Source organism: Clupea harengus, chromosome 20 (genome assembly GCF_900700415.2).
Source record: "Clupea harengus chromosome 20, Ch_v2.0.2, whole genome shotgun sequence".
Lineage (NCBI taxonomy): Eukaryota > Metazoa > Chordata > Actinopteri > Clupeiformes > Clupeidae > Clupea > Clupea harengus.
In genome coordinates, this window is record NC_045171.1 from 11,500,308 (window position 1) to 11,525,204 (window position 24,897).

At 41.6% G+C, this 24,897-nt stretch overlaps 4 protein-coding genes across 12 annotated transcripts in view; all 4 read right to left on the minus strand.

The window, feature by feature from the left end:
* Positions 1 to 24,897, minus strand: part of LOC105912957 (protocadherin gamma-A11-like) — a 208,080-nt gene that overhangs the window by 122,092 nt on the left and 61,091 nt on the right. The window contains exon 1 of one of the 9 annotated variants that reach the window (XM_031587208.1): positions 20,413 to 24,174. The exons of 5 other annotated variants lie outside the window; for them this stretch is intronic. In XM_031587208.1, the coding sequence (XP_031443068.1) occupies positions 20,413 to 22,851 (2,439 nt within the window). In that variant the 5' untranslated portion in view covers positions 22,852 to 24,174. Of the gene's footprint in view, positions 1 to 10,613; positions 13,822 to 17,318; positions 20,376 to 20,412; positions 24,175 to 24,897 lie in introns of those variants that run through there. 3 more of the 9 variants (XM_042710807.1, XM_031587210.2, XM_031587204.2) reach the window with 3 other exon arrangements.
* LOC116225194 (protocadherin beta-16-like) lies at positions 287 to 3,172 on the minus strand. Its single transcript, XM_031587241.2, has one exon. It carries the CDS (start codon positions 2,998 to 3,000, stop codon positions 292 to 294), a length of 2,709 nt encoding a protein of 902 aa, XP_031443101.1. The 5' UTR covers positions 3,001 to 3,172; the 3' UTR covers positions 287 to 291.
* On the minus strand, positions 3,390 to 6,632 carry LOC116225196 (protocadherin beta-16-like). The gene has a single exon (XM_031587244.2). It carries the CDS (start codon positions 6,245 to 6,247, stop codon positions 3,656 to 3,658), a length of 2,592 nt encoding a protein of 863 aa, XP_031443104.1. The 5' UTR covers positions 6,248 to 6,632; the 3' UTR covers positions 3,390 to 3,655.
* On the minus strand, positions 6,896 to 9,539 carry LOC116225195 (protocadherin beta-3-like). Its single transcript, XM_031587243.2, has one exon. It carries the CDS (start codon positions 9,505 to 9,507, stop codon positions 6,916 to 6,918), a length of 2,592 nt encoding a protein of 863 aa, XP_031443103.1. The 5' UTR covers positions 9,508 to 9,539; the 3' UTR covers positions 6,896 to 6,915.

Sequence of the window (24,897 nt, forward strand, 5' to 3'; positions counted from 1 at the left end):
GGGTTTATAGCGAATACTTTCGGCGAATGTCGTCGTGTTTTGCGCACAGCTTTGTCATCCCTATTTATGCAGAGACGGAGGAGGTATAGCCCTTATTCAGTTCAAAATTCCTCTTAACATATTAACCAACAGCGGCACTTGCAGACCAATGTGTTGTACTGCATGTAAAGTAACAAATTAGGTACTCTGATATGACATATAGTAGCAAACGAATAACAAATAGGTTCTTCAACTGTCTTACTATATTACAATGTGGGCTTTCAGCACCATGGCTAGCAACCCGAGTGGGTGTTAGACTGGAAAGTTAAAGCTGAAGTAAGTACATTTAGTTTTATAAAGTCTATAAACAATATTTATTAAAACGAATTGCGACTTGAAGTATTGCAACATTGGTGGGTGAAGTTCATCATTAAATACAAAGGATAAAAAACACACAAGAAAACTGAAGTTCCCAAGTAAAGATATGAAGCTCACCTGATTGCCTGCATCATCCATGGTCAGTCTTTCCCTGTTGGCATGTGGGAGTGTATCTTTTCCACACGTGTCCAGGCTTATGATACTTTCACTACAAGGTCTGCCGTAATTCAGATCACTTTTCCTGGAGTCCATTGTTCTACACACCTCATAATTATAAACGTGCTGCAAAGTACCCGTGCCTCCGACGTCTGCGTAAAGTGGTGGGTAATACGGAATGACTGGGAGATTGCCGTTCGATTTATAGAACATCTGCTCACGTCTCCATCTGTAGCATTTCACTGACAGTATTGAAATGATGGACACAATAAAAAGAAAAGACACGACGGCTAAAGCCAGGACTAAATAAAATGTGAGGTTCTCGTTGTACTCTTTGTCATGCGTCATGTCAGTGAACTCCGACAGTACTTCAGGAAAGCTGTCCGCCAAAGCCACGTTAACACTGACTGTAGCTGAGCGAGAGGGCTGTCCGTTGTCCTCGACTACAACAGTGAGCTTCTGCTTAAAAGCATCTTTGTCAGTAATTTGACGAATAGTTCTTATTTCTCCATTCTGAGCGCCCACCTCAAACAGCGCTCTCTCTGTTGCTTTCTGTAGTTTATATGAGAGCCAGGCATTCTGTCCAGAGTCCACATCAACAGCCACCACTTTGGTGACAAGGTAGCCCATATCTGCTGAACGAGGCACAATTTCAGCCACGAGGGATCCACTAGTTTGTATCGGATACAGAATCTGAGGCGCATTGTCATTTTGATCCCGGATGATTAAGTGAAGAGTGGCATTACTACTTAGAGGAGGAGAGCCGCCGTCTTGTGCTTTCACAATAAAGCTGAGTTGCTTAATTTGCTCAAAGTCAAATGAACGCACTGCATGCAAAACCCCAGTTTCGGAATTTATAGATAAATAAGTAGATACCGAAGTTCCATCACTCTGCTTTTCATCTAAGTAATATGATATTCTGGCATTTTGATTCGCATCTGAGTCCCTCGCCTTTACTGTAAAGATGGACAACCCGGGAGAGTTATTTTCCATTATATACACTGAATACATTTTCTGCTCGAAAATGGGTGCGTTGTCATTGACGTCAGACAGCGTTAGACGCAGAGTCTTGACAGTAGAGAGTGGGGATGATCCGGAGTCGACTGCAGTTACGGTGATATTGTACTCAGACAATGTTTCGCGGTCAAATAACGCGCCTGTGACTAGAGTATAATAGTTTGCTAGAGACGATTTGATATCGAAAGGAAGACCTCTGTCTATGGAGCATGTAACTTGACCATTGTTACCAGAATCAGCATCTTTGACGTTTATTATAGCTATTGTCGTCCCTATGGGAGAATCCTCGGACACAGGACTAGAAAAAGACATGACGTTCATAACTGGCGCATTATCATTAATATCTAAAACTTCTATAATAACCTTACTAGTGCCAGTGAATCCTCCATGGTCTTTTGCATCAACTCTTATTTCATACCGTTTGTTTTGTTCAAAGTCGATCGCTCCGACGACTGAAATTGTGCCCGTGGACTCGTCAATGCTAAATATTTCTTTTAAATCCTTCTTCAGATCACTAAACGAGTACACTATCAATCCATTAGAACCGGCATCAGCATCAGTTGCATTAACTGTCGTTACATAAGTACCTCTCGGTGCATTTTCCATCACAGTCGATTTATACACGGTCTGATTAAACACGGGGACATTGTCATTATTATCTAGTACTGTGATATCTATATTTACAGTGCCAGATCTCTGTGGATTTCCACCATCCACTGCTGTTAGCTTTAAAGAAAGGCGTGGATTCTCTTCTCTGTCTAAAGCTTTCTGAAGAACCATTTCTGCATATTTACTCCCATCTGGATTCGACTGATCTTTTAAAACAAAATGAGCATTTGGAGAAAGAACGTAATTCTGAAGAGCATTTATTCCGACGTCAGGATCATCGGCACTACCCAGCACAAAACGCGAGCCAAGAGTAGCTGCTTCGCTTATCTCAAAATTGATTTCAGTTTTCCGAAATACGGGTGCATTATCATTTATATCTAGGATTTCAACTGTGACCTGGTGTAGTTCCATTGGATTTTCTAGAATGATTTCAAAACTGAAGCTACATGGGGTGATTTCACCGCATAGCTGCTCTCGGTCTATCCTCTCGCTCACAACTAGAATCCCTTTGTCTGACTTCAGCTCTGTGTACTGTATGCTTTCTCCAGTGACGATACGGGCACGGCCCGATCGAAGCCTTTTCAAATCAAGTCCCAGGTCTTGAGCAACATTCCCAATAAGCGAACCAACCTTCATCTCCTCCGGAATAGAATAACGAATCTGTGCGCCAATAATATCACAAAAGCTCGCCAATAACAATATTACTTGCCAGTGCTTTCGAATAAAGATAGACCCGTCAATGTGTGAACGCCTACGTCCCTCCTTAGTGGCCATGGTAATCCTTAAGAAAATCCCACTGTATGTTTTACCAAAAAATAATGATGTCAAAAATCCACCATAAGTCCAAACAATCTCCGTCATACGAACAGTCCTTTAGAGACGCATAAAGAAACGAGGCTACCACACACTTCCCAGAGCGCAATGTTAGGGGAGGATCTACCGATTACTGACGGACCTCCTCTCGTACAAAATATATCTCATGATCAACAGCGGCACTCAGAGTCCAAAGTTAGACATTCCAGCTTTCAATGTACAATGAGGAAACCACGATTACACACTTGTTTCTATATAAATAAACGAGGTCGTAGTCGTTTCACTAATGATAAATAACACATAATGCATAGTCCATATTTTATAGAATAAAATGTAAGCTCATTGCATATAGACATGATATATAAAATAGCATGGCTATAGATTTAGGAGTTGATAAAATCGTGTTCCAGCAAACTTTCAGTAGAGCTGAAATATTTGGACTGATACTTAAGGTTATTTGCAATTTGAATTATTTTGAATCTAAAATATATTGTGAGTTATATCTACAGATGTGTGATTCATACACCCTCAGTGTATGTAATGTGGACCTTCAGCACCATGGCTAGCAACCTGAGTGGGTGTTAGACTGGAAAGATATAGCTGAAGTAAGTACATTTAGCTTTCTATGTCTAAGTCTATAAAGAATATTTATTGAAACGAATTGCGACTTGAAGTATTGCAACATTGGTGGGTGATGTCATCATTAAATACGCAGGATAAAAAAACACACAAGAAAACTGAAGTTCCCAAGTAAAGATATGAAGCTCACCTGATTGCCTGCATCATCCATGGTCAGTCTTTCCCTGTTGGCATGTGGGAGTGTATCTTTTCCACACGTGTCCAGGCTTATGATACTTTCACTACAAGGTCTGCCGTAATTCAGATCACTTTTCCTGGAGTCCATTGTTCTACACACCTCATAATTATAAACGTGCTGCAAAGTACCCGTGCCTCCGACGTCTGCGTAAAGTGGTGGGTAATACGGAATGACTGGGAGATTGCCGTTCGATTTATAGAACATCTGCTCACGTCTCCATCTGTAGCATTTCACTGACAGTATTGAAATGATGGACACAATAAAAAGAAAAGACACGACGGCTAAAGCCAGGACTAAATAAAATGTGAGGTTCTCGTTGTACTCTTTGTCATGCGTCATGTCAGTGAACTCCGACAGTACTTCAGGAAAGCTGTCCGCCAAAGCCACGTTAACACTGACTGTAGCTGAGCGAGAGGGCTGTCCGTTGTCCTCGACTACAACAGTGAGCTTCTGCTTAACAGCATCTTTGTCAGTAATTTGACGGATAGTTCTTATTTCTCCATTCTGTGCGCCCACTTCAAACAACGCTCTCTCTGTTGCTTTCTGTAGTTTGTATGAGAGCCAGGCATTCTGTCCAGAGTCCACATCAACAGCCACCACCTTGGTGACGAGGTAGCCCATATCTGCTGAACGAGGCACAATTTCAGCCACGAGGGATCCACTAGTTTGTATCGGATACAGAATCTGAGGCGCATTGTCATTTTGATCCCGTATGATTAAGTAAAGAGTGGCATTACTACTTAGAGGAGGGGAGCCGCCGTCTTGTGCTTTCACAATAAAGCTGAGTTGCTTAATTTGCTCAAAGTCAAATGAACGCACTGCATGCAAAACCCCAGTTTCGGAATTTATAGATAAATAAGTAGATACCGAAGTTCCATCACTCTGCTTTTCATCTAAGTAATATGATATTCTGGCATTTTGATTCGCATCTGAGTCCCTCGACTTTACTGTAAAGATGGACAACCCGGGAGAGTTATTTTCCATTATATACACTGAATACATTTTCTGCTCGAAAATGGGTGCGTTGTCATTGACGTCAGACAGCGTTAGACGCAGAGTCTTGACAGTAGAGAGTGGGGATGATCCGGAATCAACTGCCGTTACGGTGATATTGTACTCAGACAATGTTTCGCGGTCAAATAACGCGCCTGTGACTAGAGTATAATAGTTTGCTAGAGACGATTTGATATCGAAAGGAAGACCTCTGTCTATGGAGCATGTAACTTGACCATTGTAAGCAGAATCAGCATCTTTGACGTTTATTATAGCTATTGTCGTCCCTATGGGAGAATCCTCGGACACAGGACTAGAAAAAGACATGACGTTCATAACTGGCGCATTATCATTAATATCTACAACTTCTATAATAACCTTACTAGTGCCAGTGAATCCTCCATGGTCTTTTGCTTCAACTCTTATTTCATACCGTTTATTTTGTTCAAAGTCAATCGCTCCGACGACAGAAATTGTGCCTGTGGACTCGTCAATGCTAAATATTTTTTTTAAATCCTCCTTCAGATCACTAAACGAGTACACTATATACCCATTAGAACCGGCATCAGCATCAGTTGCATTTACTGTGGTCACATAAGTACCTCTCGGTGCATTTTCCTCCACAGTCGATTTATACACGGTCTGATTAAACACGGGGACATTGTCATTATTATCTAGTACGGTGACATCTATATTTACAGTGCCAGATCTCTCTGGATTTCCGCCATCCACTGCTATTAGTTTTAAAGAAAGGCGTGGATTATCTTCTCTGTCTAAAGCTTTCTGAAGAACCATTTCTGCATATTTACTCCCATCTGGATTCGACTGCTCTTTTAAAACAAAATGAGCATTTGGAGAAAGAACGTAATTCTGAAGAGCATTAAGTCCGACGTCGGGATCATCGGCACTACCCAGCACAAAACGCGAGCCAACCGTAGCTGCTTCACTTATCTCAAAATTGATTTCAGTTTTCCGAAATACGGGCGCATTATCATTTATATCTAGGATTTCAACTGTGACCTGGTGTAGTTCCATTGGATTTTCTAGAATGATTTCAAAACTGAAGCTACATGGGGTGATTTCACCGCATAGCTGCTCTCGGTCTATCCTCTCGCTCACAACTAGAATCCCTTTGTCTGACTTCAGCTCTGTGTACTGTATGCTTTCTCCAGTGACGATACGGGCACGGCCCGATCGAAGCCTTTTCAAATCAAGTCCCAGGTCTTGAGCAACATTCCCAATAAGCGAACCAACCTTCATCTCCTCCGGAATAGAATAACGAATCTGTGCGCCAATAATATCACAAAAGCTCGCCAATAACAATATTACTTGCCAGTGCTTTCGAATAAAGATAGACCCGTCAATGTGTGAACGCCTACGTCCCTCCTTAGTGGCCATGGTAATCCTTAAGAAAATCCCACTGTATGTTTTACCAAAAAATAATGATGTCAAAAATCCACCATAAGTCCAAACAATCTCCGTCATACGAACAGTCCTTTAGAGACGCATAAAGAAACGAGGCTACCTCACACTTCCCAGAGCGCAATGTTAGGGGAGGATCTACCGATTACTGACGGACCTCCTCTCGTACAAAATATATCTCATGATCAACAGCGGCACTCAGAGTCCAAAGTTAGACATTCCAGCTTTCAATGTACAATGAGGAAACCACGATTACACACTTGTTTCTACACACCACAGAATAGAAAATAAACGAGGTCGTAGTCGTTTCACTAATGATAAATAATACATAATGCATAGTCCATATTTTATAGAATAAAATGTAAGCTCATTGCATATAGACATGATATATAAAATAGCATGGCTATAGATTTAGGAGTTGATAAAATCGTGTTCCAGCAAACTTTCAGTAGAGCTGAAATATTTGGACTGATACTTAAGGTTATTTGCAATTTGAATTATTTTGAATCTAAAATATATTGTGAGTTATATCTACAGATGTGTGATTCATACACCCTCAGTGTATGTAATGTGGACCTTCAGCACCATGGCTAGCAACCTGAGTGGGTGTTAGACTGGAAAGATATAGCTGAAGTAAGTACATTTAGCTTTCTATGTCTAAGTCTATAAAGAATATTTATTGAAACAAATTGCGACTTGAAGTATTGCAACATTGGTGGGTGATGTCATCATTAAATACGCAGGATAAAAAAACACACAAGAAAACTGAAGTTCCCAAGTAAAGATATGAAGCTCACCTGATTGCCTGCATCATCCATGGTCAGTCTTTCCCTGTTGGCATGTGGGAGTGTATCTTTTCCACACGTGTCCAGGCTTATGATACTTTCACTACAAGGTCTGCCGTAATTCAGATCACTTTTCCTGGAGTCCATTGTCCTACACACCTCATAATTATAAACGTGCTGTAGAGTACCCGTGCCTCCGACGTCTGCGTAAAGTGGTGGGTAATACGGAATGACTGGGAGATTGCCGTTCGATTTATAGAACATCTGCTCACGTCTCCATCTGTAGCATTTCACTGACAGTATTGAAATGATGGACACAATAAAAAGAAAAGACACGACGGCTAAAGCCAGGACTAAATAAAATGTGAGGTTCTCGTTGTACTCTTTGTCATGCGTCATGTCAGTGAACTCCGACAGTACTTCAGGAAAGCTGTCCGCCAAAGCCACGTTAACACTGACTGTAGCTGAGCGAGAGGGCTGTCCGTTGTCCTCGACTACAACAGTGAGCTTCTGCTTAAGAGCATCTTTGTCAGTAATTTGACGGATAGTTCTTATTTCTCCATTCTGTGCGCCCACTTCAAACAGCGCTCTCTCTGTTGCTTTCTGTAGTTTATATGAGAGCCAGGCATTCTGCCCAGAGTCCACATCAACAGCTACCACCTTGGTGACGAGGTAGCCCATATCTGCTGAACGAGGCACAATTTCAGCCACGAGAGATCCACTAGTTTGTATCGGATACAGAATCTGAGGCGCATTGTCATTTTGATCCCGTATGATTAAGTAAAGAGTGGCATTACTACTTAGAGGAGGGGAGCCGCCGTCTTGTGCTTTCACAATAAAGCTGAGTTGCTTAATTTGCTCAAAGTCAAATGAACGCACTGCATGCAAAACCCCAGTTTCGGAATTTATAGATAAATAAGTAGATACCGAAGTTCCATCACTCTGCTTTTCATCTAAGTAATATGATATTCTGGCATTTTGATTCGCATCTGAGTCCCTCGCCTTTACTGTGAAAAGGGACAACCCGGGAGAGTTATTTTCCATGATATACACTAAATACATTTTCTGCTCGAAAATGGGTGCGTTGTCATTGACGTCAGACAGCGTTAGACGCAGAGTCTTGACAGTAGAGAGTGGGGATGATCCGGAGTCGACTGCAGTTACGGTGATATTGTACTCAGACAATGTTTCTCGGTCAAATAACGCGCCTGTGACTAGAGTATAATAGTTTGCTAGAGACGATTTGATATCGAAAGGAAGACTTCTGTCTATGGAACATGTAACCTGGCCATTGTTACCAGAATCAGCATCTTTGACGTTTATTATAGCTATTGTCGTCCCTATGGAAGAATCCTCGGACACAGGACTCGAAAAAGACATGACGTTCATAACTGGCACATTATCATTAATATCTATAACTTCTATAATAACCTTAGTAGTGCCAGTGAATCCTCCATGGTCTTTTGCTTCAACTCTTATTTCATACCGTTTATTTTGTTCAAAGTCGATCGCTCCGACGACTGAAATTGTGCCTGTGGACTCGTCAATGCTAAATATTTTTTTTAAATCCTCCTTCAGATCACTAAACGAGTACACTATCAATCCATAAGAACCAGTATCAGCATCGGTTGCATTAACTGTCGTCACATAAGTACCTCTCGGTGCATTTTCCACTACAGTCGATTTATACACGGTCTGATTAAACACGGGGACATTATCATTAGCATCTAGTACGGTGACATCTATATTTACAGTGCCAGATCTTTGTGGATTTCCGCCATCCACTGCTATTAGTTTTAAAGAAAGGCGTGGATTCTCTTCTCTGTCTAAAGCTTTCTGAAGAACCATTTCTGCATATTTACTCCCATCTGGATTCGACTGCTCTTTTAAAACAAAATGAGCATTTGGAGAAAGAACGTAATTCTGAAGAGCATTTATTCCGACGTCAGGATCATCGGCACTACCCAGCACAAAACGCGAGGCAAGAGTAGCTGCTTCACTTATCTCAAAATTGATTTCAGTTTTCCGAAATACGGGTGCATTATCATTTATATCTAGGATTTCAACTGTGACCTGGTGTAGTTCCATTGGATTTTCTAGAATGATTTCAAAACTGAAGCTACATGGGGTGATTTCACCGCATAGCTGCTCTCGGTCTATCCTCTCGCTCACAACTAGAATCCCTTTGTCTGACTTCAGCTCTGTGTACTGTATGCTTTCTCCAGTGACGATACGGGCACGGCCCGATCGAAGCCTTTTCAAATCAAGTCCCAAGTCTTGAGCAACATTCCCAATAAGTGAACCGACCTTCATCTCCTCCGGAATAGAATAACGAATCTGTGCGCCAATAATATCACAAAAGCTCGCCAATAACAATATTACTTGCCAGTGCTTTCGAATAAAGATAGGCCCGTCAATGTGTGAACACCTACGTCCTCCCTCAGTGGCCATGGTAATCCTTAAGAAAATCCCACCGAACGTTTTACACAAAAATAATGATGTCAAAAATCCACCATAAGTCCAAACAATCTCTGTCATACGAACAGTCCTTTAGCGACGCATAAAGAAACGAGGCTACCTCACACTTCCCAGCGCGCAATGTTAGGGGAGGATCTACCGATTACTGACGGACCTCCTCTCGTACAAAATATATCTCATGATCAACAGCGGCACTCAGAGTCGAAAGTTAGACATTCCAGCTTTCAATGTAAAATGAGGAAACCACGATTACACACTTGTTTCTACACACCAAATAATATAACATAAACGAGGTCGTAGTCTTTTCACTAAAGATAAAGAATAAATAATGCATAGTCCATACTTTATAGAATCAAACTTAAGCTAATCGCATATAGACATGATATATAAAATAGCATGACTATACATTAACGAGTTGATACAATCGTGTCCCAGCAAACTTTCAGTAAAGCTGAAATATTTTGGGTAGTACTTAAGGTTATTTTCAATTTGAATTCTTTTTAATCAAAAATATATTGTGGGTTATATCTACAGATGTGTGATTCATACACCCTCAGTGTAATGACATGGAGAATAACTTGAATAAAAGCTGAGGAAAAAGGAATAGTGAATTGCTCTCTTCTGCTCGTTGGCTGTACACCTCATCAACAAAGCTGAGAATACTACGTTTGTTCAGTTTGTGGTTGGAGCCAAAAAGCTCTTTTGCAAGACAGGAAAGAAATCTCCTCTTCCATCTCTCTCTCTCTCACACACACACACACACACACAAACACACACACACACACACACACACACACACACACACACACACACACACACACACACACACACACACACACCACACACACACACACACACACACGCACACACACGCACACACGCACACACACACAGAGAGAGAGAGGGAGAAAATAGAAGAGAAGAGAAAAGCCCAAGCCACCCATTCAAAACCCCCCAAAACCCTTCTGCCATCACCTAAAACATATACCTCTGTCCATGGTGCTGAAAATGACCGCTGTCCCATGAAAACAAACGAATTAGTGTGGCTACAGTATTAGTGTGTCATATTTGCTCAGAGCAATATCACACAAAAGTCGTCGGCCATGACAAAGTCAGTATTCGAATATGTAACAGCAAGCAGCTGTTCATGAAACACCATTACTCACCTCGTCTGGTGAATCAGGCTCATCCAGGATGTTTTTCTCGCTGTAAACACGCTGAATAGTTGCCGTAGCGCTGGCGTCCATTATCAACACATTTTGACTATCGGGTCTGCCGAACTTAAAGTCACTTTTTCTAGAATCATTAGTCTTATATACATCATAATTATACACGTGCTGAAGAGTTCCTGTGCCATCTGGGTAACGCGGTGGATAGTATGGGATGACCGGGAGATTGGATTGATAGCACATCCGTGACTGCCTCCATCTATAAACTCTCACTGATATAATAGCCACAAGAGAAGTTATAAAAAGGAATGAAACAACAGCCAAGGCTAGGACCAGATAAAAAGTCAGGTTGTCGTTGTACTCCTTGTCTTGCTGGAAGTCAGTGAACTCCGAGAGCACTTCAGGAAAGCTGTCAGCCAAAGCCACATTAACATTCACTGTAGCTGAACGTGCTGGCTGTCCATTGTCCTCCACTACAACAGTGACCTTTTGTTTCACGGGATCTTTATCAGTGACTTGTCTGATAGTCCGTATTTCTCCATTCTGAGCGCCCACTTCAAACAGGGCCCTGTCTGTTGCTTTCAGTAGTTTATATGAGAGCCAGGCATTCTGTCCAGAGTCCACATCAACAGCCACCACTTTAGTGACCAGATAGCCCACATCTGCTGAACGAGACACCATTTCAGCCACTACCGAGCTACTAGTTTGCACTGGATACAAAACCTGAGGCGCGTTGTCATTTTGGTCACGGATTAAAATCTGTACAGTAGTATTGCTACTTAATGGAGGGGAGCCCCCGTCCTGCGCTTTTACAAAAAACGTGAGCTGTTTGATTTGTTCATAATCAAATGATCGAACTGCATGTAGAACACCCGTCTCGGAGTTGATTGAGAAATAGGATGAAATTGGGGATGTGCTGATTTGTGTTTCTTCTAAAAAATATGATATTCTTGCATTTTGATTAGAGTCTAAATCCTTTGCGAACACACTAAATATAGACACACCAGGTGAGTTATTCTCGGTTACATACGCGGTGTATTGGCTTCTTTCGAAGACAGGAGCGTTATCGTTAATGTCTGACACTTTGAGAAGTAGATTTGTAAAGCTTGACAGTGGCGGTGCACCAGAGTCAGTTGCCGTTACGGTTATGTTGTATTCTTGTACTGTCTCGCGATCAAAGTGAGCATCCGTAATCAAATTGTAATAATTAGACAGCGATGACTCAATTTTAAATGGCATATTATTATTTATTGCACACGTGACGTGGCCATTTTTCTCAGAGTCTACATCTTTGACATTCAATATTGCGATAGTTGTACCTCGTGGCGCATCTTCAGACAAGCTGTTAGAAAAAGACATGACATTGATTATCGGCTTATTGTCATTTACATCAATTACCTCAATGACAACTTTACTAGAATCTATGAGTCCACCTTGATCTTTCGCCTCCACCCTAATTTCAAATCGCTTGTCCTTCTCGTAATCAATGTGACCAAAAACAGACACAGCTCCTGTATTCTCGTCTATACGGAAAATATCCGCAACATTATTTCTCACTTTTGAAAAGTAATATGCTACTTGACCATTTAACCCACTGTCTGCATCTGACGCGTTTACGTTTGTAACGTAGGTCCCTTTTGGCGAGTTTTCCATCACAGAACCCCTATACACGGTTTGATTAAATACGGGCGCATTATCATTCACATCCAACACTGTAATGTCTATACTAGCAGTACCAGACCTCTGCGGATTTCCCCCATCCACAGCAATCAGCTTTAGAGACAGGCGTGGATGTTTCTCTCGATCTAAGGCATTTTGGAGAACCATTTCGGCATATTTACTACCATCTGGGTTTGCATGCTCTTTTATGAGAAAATTACTATTTTCTGTTAATGTATATTTCTGTAAGGCATTTACACCAACATCTGGATCATCCGCACTTTCTAAAACAAAGCGAGAACCTAGAGTGGCCAACTCGCTGATCTCAAATTTTAAGTTTGCATTCTGGAAAGTAGGGGAATGGTCGTTAACGTCGATAATTTCGATGATAACACGATGCAGTTCCATCGGATTCTCTAGAATGATTTCGAAGCTGAAACTGCAGGGAGTGATGTCACCGCATAACTGCTCTCGGTCTATTCTTTCATTTACAACGAGTATTCCTTTGTCTGACTTCAGCTCCGTGTACTGAATGCTTTCCTCGCTGACGATACGAGCTCGACCTTGCCGAAGTCTTCTCAAATCTATCCCGAGGTCTTGTGCCACGTTACCAATAAGCGAACCAACCTTCATCTCCTCTGGAATAGAATAACGAATTTGTGCGCCAATACTATCACAAAAGCTCGCCAATAACAATATTACTTGCCAGTGCTTTCGAATAAAGATAGACCCGTCAATGTGTGAACGCTTACGTCCTTCCTTAGTGGCCATGGTAATCCTTAAGAAAATCCCAACGGACGTTTTACCAAAAAATAATGAAGTCAAAAATCCACCATAAGTCCAAACAATCTCTGTCATACGAACAGTCCTTTAGAGACGCATAAAGAAACGAGGCTACCTCACACATCCCGGAGCGCAATGTTAGGGGCGGATCTACTGATTACTGACGGACCTCCTCTCGTACAAAATATATCTCATGATCAACAGCGGCACTCAGAGTCCAAAGTTAGACATTCCAGCTTTCAATTTACAATGAGGAAACCACGATTACACACTTGTTTCTACACCACATAATAGAATATAAATGAGGTGGTAGTCTTTTCACTAATGATAAATAATAAATAATGCATAGTCCATATTTTATAGAATCAAACTTAAGCTAATTGCATATAGACATGATATATAAAATAGCATGGCTATAGATTAACGAGTTGATACAATCGTGTCCCAGCAAACTTTCAGTAAAGCTGAAATATTTTGGGTAGTACTTAAGGTTATTTTCAATGTGAATTATTTTGAATCAAAAATATATTGTGGGTTATATCTACAGATGTGTGATTCATACACCCTCAGTGTAATGACATGGAGAATAACTTGAATAAAAGCTGAGGAAAAAGGAAAAGTGAATTGCTCTCTTCTGCTCGTTGGCTGTACACCTCATCAACAAAGCTGAGAATACTACGTTTGTTCAGTTTGTGGTTGGAGCCTAAAAGCTCTTTTGCAAGACAGGAAAGACATTTCCTCTTCCATCTCTCTCTCTCTCTCTCACACACACACACGCATACACACACACACACACACACACACACACACACACACACACACACACACACACACACACACACACACACACACACACACACACGCACACACACACGCAGGCAGAGAGAGAGAGAGAGAGAGAGAGAAGAGAATAGAAGAGAAGAAGAGAATAGAAGAGAAGAAGAGAGAAGAGAAAATCCCCAACCACCCATTCAAAACTCTGCTGAGATCACCTAAAACATCTACCTCTGTCCATGGTGCTGAAAATGACCGCTGTCCCATGAAAACAAACGAATTAGTGTGGCTACAGTATAAGTGTGTCATATTTTCTCAGAGCAATATCACACAAAAGACATCGGCCATGACAAAGTCAGTATTCGAATATGTAACAGCAAGCAGCTGTTCATGAAACACCATTACTCACCTCATCTGGTGAATCAGGCTCATCCAGGATGTTTTTCTCGCTGTAAACCCGCTGAATAGTTGCCGTAGCGCTGGGTCCATTATCAACACATTTTGACTATCGGGTCTGCCGAACTTAAAGTCACTTTTTCTAGAATCATTAGTCTTATATACGTCATAATTATACACGTGCTGAAGAGTTCCTGTGCCATCAGGGTAACGCGGTGGATAGTATGGGATGACCGGGAGATTGGATTGATAGCACATCCGTGACTGCCTCCATCTATAAACTTTCACTGATATAATAGCCACAAGAGAAGTTATAAAAAGGAATGAAACAACAGCCAAGGCTAGGACCAGATAAAAAGTCAGGTTGTCGTTGTACTCCTTGTCCTGCTGGAAGTCAGTGAACTCCGAGAGCACTTCAGGAAAGCTGTCAGCCAAAGCCACATTAACGTTCACTGTAGCTGAACGTGCTGGCTGTCCATTGTCCTCTACTACAACAGTGAGCTTTTGTTTCACGGGATCTTTATCTGTGACTTGTCTGATAGTCCGTATTTCTCCATTCTGAGCGCCCACTTCAAACAGCGCCCTGTCTGTTGCTTTCAGCAGTTTATACGAGAGCCAGGCATTCTGCCCGGAGTCCACATCAACAGCAACTACTTTAGTGACCAGATAGCCCACATCTGCTGAACGAGACACCATTTCAGCCACTACTGAGCTACTAGTTTGCACTGGATACAAAACCTGAGGCGGGTTGTCATTTTGGTCACGGATTAAAATCTGTACAGTAGTATTGCTACTTAATGGAGGAGAGCCTCCATCCTGCGCTTTTACAACAAACGTGAGCTGTTTGATTTGTTCATAATCAAATGATCGAACTGAATGGAGAACACCCGTCTCGGAGTTGATTGAGAAATAGGATGAAATTGGGGATGTGCTGATTTGTGTTTCTTCTAAAAAATACGATATTCTTGCATTTTGATTAGAGTCTAAATCCTTTGCGAACACACTAAATATAGACACACCAGGTGAGTTATTCTCGGTTACATAAGCCGTGTATAGGCTTCTTTCGAAGACAGGAGCGTTATCGTTAATGTCTGACACTTTAAGAAGTAGATTTGTAAAGCTTGACAGTGGCGGTGCACCAGAGTCAGTAGCCGTTACGGTTATGTTGTATTCTTGTACCGTCTCGCGATCAAAGTGAGCATCCGTAATCAAATTGTAATAATTAGACAGCGATGACTCAATTTTAAATGGCATATTATTATTTATGGCACACTTGACTTGGCCATTTTTCTCAGAGTCTAAATCTTTGACATTCAATATCGCGATAGTTGTACCTGGTGGCGCATCCTCAGACAAGCTGTTCGAAAAAGACATGACATTGATTATCGGCTTATTGTCATTTACATCAATTACCTCAATGACAACTTTGCTAGAATCTGTGAGCCCGCCTTGATCTTTCGCCTCCACTCTTATTTCATATCGCTTGTCCTTCTCATAATCAATGTGGCCAAAAACAGACACAGCTCCTGTATTCTCGTCTATACGGAAAATATCCGCAACATTACCTCTCACTTTTGAAAAGTAATATGTTACTTGACCATACAACCCACTGTCTGCATCTGACGCGTTTACGGTTGTAACGTAGGTCCCCTTTGGCGAGTTTTCCATCACAGAACCCCTATACACGGTTTGATTAAATACGGGCGCATTATCATTCGCATCTAACACTGTAATGTCTATACTAGCAGTACCAGACCTCTGCGGAGTTCCCCCATCCACAGCAATCAGCCTCAGAGACAGGCGTGGATGCTTCTCTCGATCTAAGGTATTTTGAAGAACCATTTCGGCATATTTACTACCATCTGGGTTTGCATGCTCTTTTATGATAAAATTATTATTTTCTGTTAAGGTATATTTCTGTAAGGCATTTACACCAACATCTGGATCATCTGCACTTTCTAAAACAAAGCGAGAACCTAGAGTGGCCGACTCGCTGATCTCAAATTTTAAGTTTGCATTCTGGAAGGTAGGGGAATGGTCGTTAACGTCGAGAATTTCGATGATAACACGATGCAGTTCCATCGGATTCTCTAGAATGATTTCGAAGCTGAAACTGCAGGGAGTGATGTCGCCGCATAACTGCTCTCGGTCTATTCTTTCATTTACAACGAGTATTCCTTTGTCTGTTTTAAGCTCCGTGTACTGAATGCTTTCCTCGCTGACGATACGAGCTCGACCTTCCCGAAGTCTTCTCAAATCTATCCCGAGGTCTTGTGCCACGTTACCAATCAGCGACCCTTTTTTCATTTCCTCCGGAATAGAATAACGGATCTGTCCATTTGTAACATGAGATAAACACAATATACAAAACAGTACTCGCCAATGCAGTGCCCATCCTGAAGTCTCAACACACGTAAATTGTAGTAAATCCTTTCCGAACATTATAATCCAATATCCAATGAAGCAAAAGCACTCTTTAAATCCTCGACATTCGTAGAATGATTGTACGAAACGGAGATTTACTTGCGCAATATGTATGTCCAATTTGGTTTCGACAGCAGAAGAGAAGAATTGTTTATCTGTATCCACGCCTTGTATGAAACGAAATGGCTTCTTTCTACTCGAGAGTAAAGGAGGGGCTACAAATGAACTGACAGACAAGACATGACAAATCAACTTTCCTTGTTCAACAGCGGCACTTAGAGTCCAAACGAAGAATGTCAGACACCAGTTCTATTTTAAGTCAACGCAATGCAATATAAAGTAATCAAACACAACCACCAAAGTAAGTAACGCAATCTTAACCAATATGCAGTTGGAGTAGGCCTTAGCAGCAAAATTTGAATGTAATATCAGTGATTTGGCCACGAGACAGAGTATGTCGCTGTCCATGCCAGTGGTGCTGAAATACTCAACTCACTTATTGCAGTTAAACTGCCAGTGGTGATATAGAGGCATCTCATTTAAAAACGTCACTCTGCGTCAGAACCAGTGTCAGTGGAACATAAAACGTGCCTATAACAAAATGTCATATCAGTAGAACTGCCAAAGTTAAATTAGAAGGATACAAAGTGAACTCAACTTACTCACCTCCACAGGCGAATCAGGCTCGTCGAGGATGTTTTTCTCACTTTGGACACACTGCATAGTACCCACAGAAAAGGGATCCATTACCAGCACGCTTTGAGCACCAGGTCTGGTGATCTGACAGTCACTCCTTCTAGAATCCGTCGTGTTGTATACCTCGTAATTGTACACGTGCCGAAGAGTTCCCGTACCCCCAGCGTCGGCATAACGCGGAGGATAATATGGAATCACGGGAAGATTATGAGACTTGAAGTACATCCGAGATTGCCTCCATCGGTAAACTTTTACTGATATAATAACCACCAAAGATGTTACAAAAAGGAAAGACACTACAGCCAAGGCCAAGACTAAGTAGAAAGTCAGGTTGTCGTTGTAGTCCTTATCGTGCGTTAAATCAGTGAACTCCGACAGCACATCAGGGAAACTGTCAGCCACCACCACATTAACACTGACTGCAGCTGAACGAGACGGCCGGCCGTTGTCCTCCACTATAACGATAAGTTTCTGTTTCACTGCATCTTTCTCAGTGACTTGGCGTATGCTTCGTATTTCTCCATTCTGTGAGCCAACTTCAAATAGAGGTCTGTCTGAATCTTTCTGCAGTCTGTATGACAGCCAAGCATTTTGTCCCGAGTCCACATCAACAGCCACCACTTTAGTAACTAGATAGCCCACATCTGCTGAACGAGGAACCATTTCAGCAACCAGAGAACCACTAGTCTTTACTGGATACAGAATCTGGGGTGCGTTATCGTTCAGGTCCTGAATTAAAATATTAACTGTCATATTACTGCTCAGCGGGGGAGAGCCTCCATCTTGTGCTTTAATAGTCACTTTAAATTGTTTAATTTGTTCGTAATCAAACGAGCGCACAGCACGAGCAACACCGGTCTCCGCATTTATGGACACGTAAGATGATGCTGGGGCCCCATTCATATCAGTTTCTTCAAGAATGTATGAAATTCTAGCGTTTTGATTTTCATCCGCGTCGTGTGCTTTAGCGGTAAAGATGGAAAGCCCAGGGCCGTTGTTCTCTGGTACATACGAAGTATAAAAGCTTTCTGGAAAAGCTGGTGAATTGTCATTAACATCTGTGACTTTCAGACTAAATGTCTTTTTACTTGACAGCGGAGGTTTACCTGCGTCAGTAGCAATAACTGTGATGTTATAATGGGACACCTTTTCGCGATCTAAAACTGCATCAGTTACGAGCGTATAGTAATTTCGTACAGTTGATTTTATCTTAAAGGGGAGGTTTTCTTCGAGCGCACAGCTCACTTTTCCATTATCACTCGAGTCCAAGTCTTTAACATTGATAATACCAACAGTTGTATCCGGCGGTGAATTTTCCGACACTGTGCTCGAAAACGACATAACATTTATTACTGGGGCGTTGTCATTGACATCAGTTACCTCAATGATCACTTTACTAGAATCAGTTAGGCCACCTTGGTCTTTGGCTTCAATTCTTATTTCATACTTGGTGTCTCTTTCATGGTCTACTGGGCCCACCACAGATATGCGGCCGGTGTCTTTATCAATATTAAATACATCTTCTATGTTACTTTTAAGTTTAGAAAAATAATAGGTAACAATACCATTTGAACCACTATCCTTATCGGTGGCATTAACAGTGGTAATATATGTGCCCTTTGGCGCATTTTCTAGAATAGAGGCCCTGTAGACTGTCTGGTTAAAAACAGGGGCGTTATCATTTACATCCAGTATGGTCACATCTATATTTACCGTACCAGACCTCTGGGGATTTCCACCATCTACAGCAATAAGCTTCAGGGAGAGACGAGGATGTTCTTCTCTATCTAAGGATTTTTGAAGGATCATCTCTGCATATTTACTACCATCGGGATTCGAATGTTGCTTTAAAATAAAATTATCATTAGGTGTTAGGATATAATGCTGTAAAGCGTTGACTCCAACGTCAGGATCATAGGCACTCTCTAACACAAAGCGTGAGCCCTGCGTTGCCGATTCACTGATTTCAAATACCAAGTCTTTATTTTGAAACGTTGGTGCGTTATCATTTTCATCTAAAATTTCTACAGTGATAGAATGCAATTCCATCGGATTCTCTAGAATAATCTCAAAGCTGAAGCTACATGGTGTTACATCGCCACACAACTGCTCACGGTCTATTCTCTCGCTGATCACGAGTAACCCTTTGTCTGGTTTAAGCTCTGCGTACTGAACGCTGTCTCCGGTAACGATACGAGCTCTCCCCGCACGGAGCCTTTGCAAATCGAGCCCCAGGTCCTGCGCGACGTTACCTATCAGCGAGCCTTTCTTCATCTCCTCTGGAATAGAATATCGGATTTGCCCAGATACATGCAGTATAAAACATGTGAGAAAAAGTACTTGCCATCGAAGAGCATGACAAAACCGCTTTGCGCCATACTCCCACAAAACAGAATATGTAGCCATAATCCTGAGAAATGAAGTCCAGCAAATTCAGCTGCAGCCCCTTAATTACCAGGTTTAGAAGGAATTCAGTGTGATATAAAAAAAATAGTCCTCAGTCGGTTTAAATAGAAAGGTTTGGAAGCGTTTCGCTGAGTGCCGTGAACAACCATGTATCATTTATTTCAGTCTAAAGCGCAGGGAGAGAGAGCGTCGTCTCTATGTATAAAGCCAGGGAGGGGCCTTGAACGACAGAGACATAATTTTGCTGATCAACAGCGTCACTCAGAGTCCAAACTCATGAGCAGCAGTTTAGACGAAGTAAAAACAAAGCTGCAACCTTCAGTCTCCGAATTATAACACTATAAAACATTCAGACTATTTGAGTCCTTCTGAACGACTACAACGTGGTCGTGGTACTTACAATGAAACTGAACAATGCACTATATATCCAAACAGTCAGTTAATCAGATGTATATTGCTTACAGGAATCTTGAAACTAAGGTTACAAGGTAATGCAACAAGTAACAGTTCTGTTACTTGACTTCGGTGTGTCCATTAGTATGAACACCTGTTTGTATCAAATGGCAATTTCAGAGCAACGAGTGGCGGAAGGTTCAATGTAGGTATGAAATGAGATACATGTGATCGTTGTGTATTAAGTCATTAGATATCTACGTACCTCCAGGGGCGAGTCGGGCTCATCCAGAATGTTCTTTTCGCTGTCCACACGCCTTATCGTTCCGGACGCACTTGGATCCACAAAGAGAACATTTTGACCACACGGTCCGGTGAATTTGTAATCACTTTTTCTGGAGTCTGTTGTCTTGTACATATCGTAATTGTATACTCGGTGAAGAGTTCCTGCGCCACCATTGTCTGGAAAATGCGGTGGATAATACGGAATAACCGGAAGATTTGACTGATAGTACGTGTTAGATTGCCTCCACCGGTAAATCTTCACGGATATGATGACAACGAGTGATGTTACAAAGAGAAATGAAACTACAGCCAAAGCCAGGACAAGAAAAAATGTCAAATTGTCGTTGTATTCCTTGTCAGGTGTCAAGTCTGTAAACTCCGAAAGAACCTCTGGAAAACTATCTGCCACTGCCACATTAAGATTGACTGTAGCTGAGCGAGAGGGCTGTCCATTGTCCTTCACTAAAACAGTGAGCTTTTGTTTAACAGCATCTTTATCCGTTATCTGTCGAATTGTTTTTATTTCTCCATTCTGTGTGCCAACTTCAAACAATGCCCTGTCTGTCGCTTTCTGAAATGTATATGTAAGCCACGCATTCTGTCCAGAGTCCACATCAACAGCCACCACTTTGGTGACCAGATATCCCACATCTGCTGAACGAGGCACAATTTCAGCCAAAATAGAGCCACTGGTTTGTAATGGGTAGAGGATCTGAGGTGCGTTGTCATTCTGATCTTGGACGTGAATATTCACCGTTGCATTACTGCTTAATGGAGGGGAGCCACCATCTTGTGCGCTTACAGTAAATGACAACTGCTTGATTTGTTCATAATCAAAAGAGCGCAAAGTGGTAATAACGCCAGTGGCCGTGTCTATGGAGATATATGAAGATGCCAAAGCCCCACCTACCCTTGTCTCCGTTAAGAAATATGATATCCTAGCGTTCTGACCAGAGTCTGGGTCCATGGCTTTGACTCTGAATATTGATGTGCCCGGTGAGTTATTTTCGGCGACATATGCAGAGTAGGTGGCTCGGTCAAAAACGGGAGCGTTGTCATTGACATCCGACACTTTCAGACACAAATTAGTAACGCTTGAGAGAGGGGGCGAGCCAGAGTCGGTGGCAGTTATCGTTATGTTATATTCGGATGTTAATTCTCGATCAAAGGCAGATTGAGTTATCAAAGTATAATAGTTAGCAAGGGATGATTCTATCCTGAAAGGTAAACTCTTGTCGATAGAGCAGGTCACCTGACCATTTTTTCCCGAGTCTGAATCTTTGACGTTAATTATAGCAATAGTGGTGCCTGGTGGCGAATCTTCGGATACAGGACTCGAGAATGACATGACGTTTATAAGTGGTACATTGTCATTGACATCAACAACATCAATTATAACTTTACTAGTCCCGGTCAATCCACCCTGATCCTTTGCTTGGACCCTGATCTCATATCTCTTATCTTTTTCAAAATCAATATTCCCGGCTACCGATATTACACCAGAGGTACCATCAATGCTAAATATATTTATTAAATGTTCTTTCAAATTGGAAAAAGAATATGATATATGCCCATACAAACCACTATCGGCATCGGTTGCATTAACAGTTACAATGTAAGTGCCTTTAGTTGCGTTTTCCTTCACACTAGCCCTGTATGTAGTCTGGTTAAAAACAGGAGCATTGTCATTCGCATCTAGAACAGTCACATCGATGCTCGCTGTGCCAGACCTCTGTGGATCTCCACCATCTACAGCAATCAGCTTTAAAGACAGCCGAGGATACTGCTCTCTGTCTAGTGCTTTCTGGAGAATCATTTCGACGTATTTACTGCCATCTGGATTCGAATGCTGCTTCAAGATGAAATTATCGTTTGGCGTTAAAACATAATTTTGAAGAGCATTGAGTCCGACATCAGGGTCATCTGCACTCTCCAAAACAAAACTTGAGCCTAGTGTTGCTGATTCGCTAATCTCAAAAGTCATTGCATTTTTACGGAAAACCGGAGCATTGTCATTTATGTCCAAAATTTCGACAGTAATTTGATGCAGTTCCATTGGATTCTCTAAAATTATCTCGAAGCTAAAGCTGCAGGGAGTAACGTCACCACATAACTGTTCCCTGTCTATTCTCTCACTCACAACTAGAACCCCTTTGTCTGCATTAAGATCGGTGTACTGGACGTTTTCCCCGGTAACAATACGAGCTCGACCCACCCGAAGCCTTTTCATATCAAGTCCAAGATCCTGTGCTACATTACCTATCAGTGATCCTTTCTTCATTTCTTCTGGAATCGAATAACGAATTTGTCCGACAGCAACATTTCCAAGGCACGCAAAGATAATTAGTACTTGCCATTGTATTCTGGATGGCGCATATACACCACTGCATTTTCTTTGAGGATCCCTTTTGAAATTCATATTTCCACCAGAATGTATCCACAGATGTCTGACTAAAGCTTAAATCCCATGTTTCATTGAACAATCTGGTATATCCACAGAATTGTAGACGATTCACCGAGAAAAAAAAACCTCCGAGCGTATTGTATGTCCTTTCACAGCACTGTCTGAGGCGTATAGGATTGCCTTTTTTCTGTGTCAGGATGTAGCGGGCAAGGAGGGGCAAGACTTAACGGAGGACCACAAACGTTTGACTGATCAACAGCGGCACTTAGAGTCTAAAACTAGAATATCTCTAAATTATCTCTTAACCCTAGAACAAGTGCTAGAAAAATATGTAAATAACACAGATAGCCAAATGCATTATTGTTGTGTTTGTTGTTGTTGTTGTCGTTGTTCAAAAGTAGTCGGAGTATAACCGACCGTAGTCGGAACTAAACATACGGATCCCTGTTATCATTAATTTTCAGCACCACAATGAAAATGGACAGCGAACGAGGAAACCTGGAATTCTGAATACAGAATACGGACTACGCTTACAGAAATCATCAAGTGACAGCTATTGTGTTGTCTTACAGTAACATTTCAATGCTGTTTCATGTGATGTTATGTTTTGTTCACGTTTTGTTCAGTCATACGGTACAGTGTCTTCTTGGGTAACAGCACCGCTGTGAGTCAGTCTGTGAAACGGCACCATTCAAACTGTGGCTTCTGCTCTGCGGGCACCTCTTAGATCTGTCAGTAAGTAATAAGCCTTTATGCTGCTGAAGATAACTCTATTCTTACAGGGATCTGTGACTGTATTTATAGTTTGTCACATTTATTTTTGTCACATATTTATTTTGTCACATCCAGAACTAAACTCACCTCTAGACAAATAAAAAATGTATCCAGTGTCCGCAAAGCAGAAAACACAGTTAAAACAGCTATATGGTAATGTATATACAAATGTTAAAGTCCTGTCTACAATCAGTATTGATATTATAATAAACATTATTAGTGTTAGGAGTGAAACTGGCAGTCAGAGCGCATACTCAACCGTGGTGACACAACATGGTCACACTCCCCTTCGCAAAGCGCGCCCACAGCGTTCACACACACACAGGCACACACAGGCGTCCCTCACACATCCCCCTACCATACTTCTCCCATCCCAGGGAGCCCCATACACTAGTGCTTCATCCATATCTGGGGTCCCTCACACAAGGGTCAACCTATCCTAGGGTTCCTCGTACGGTTCATTCCGCGCACACACTGGGCATGCCTCTGACAGCCCCACGGAAAGCCATCCCACTTCATACAACATATGTTGTGAAGGGAGAGAGCAGTCACCCACCCCGCCTCAGACCCAGGTCTCTGAGGTGAGAAAGCTGCAGCCAAAGAGCCAGGCCGGGTGACTGCTGACTTTATCTGCTACACACATCACTGTCGTTCTCATCTCTGCCGACGAGCTCATCCTCACTCTTCTGTGGTGGAAGAGCTAACACTGTGCTTTTCTCTGTCCCTCTCCCGTACAAAAATGATGCAGGCCTCTTATAAGGATGAAAACAACATGTCCAAGCCGACTATGTAATGAACAATAACATAAAATAAAATTAGCCTACCATATTATCTGGACCATATTTCAAGGTTATTTGTAAACTACTACATATTTACAATATTTGATGAGGCTCCAATATGTCTGAAATTATAAATAGAAGTACAAATAATGCATTTTTACTTAAAAATATTATCTAAAGTTGAAAATATATTCTTAGAGTGTTCTAGTGCTCTGTAACCCTGTTACATTCCAATCAGCTGAATGGATACAAATCAGTTACATATTTGCATGTTGGTGCTATATGGCAATAATTACATTTTACAAAAGACTTAAATCTAAACTTTAATGATTAGAATTAAATGTTTTCCATAGATAGTGTTTCATTTTTTACCTCAATGGAATTTTGTCTAAATACTGAATAATACTTCAATGACTTTGACTGCCCTCAGGTGGTGGCCTGGTTACACGTCTACAGAAAAGGGAAGCACTAACATTTCCTGGTCATGTGACCAAACAACTTATTTTTT

Bases quoted from the DNA above. Each gene is read 5' to 3' on its own strand.
- LOC116225195 (XM_031587243.2), bottom strand. From the start codon at position 9,507: ATGACAGAGATTGTTTGGACTTATGGTGGATTTTTGACATCATTATTT.
- LOC116225194 (XM_031587241.2), bottom strand. From the start codon at position 3,000: ATGACGGAGATTGTTTGGACTTATGGTGGATTTTTGACATCATTATTT.
- LOC116225196 (XM_031587244.2), bottom strand. From the start codon at position 6,247: ATGACGGAGATTGTTTGGACTTATGGTGGATTTTTGACATCATTATTT.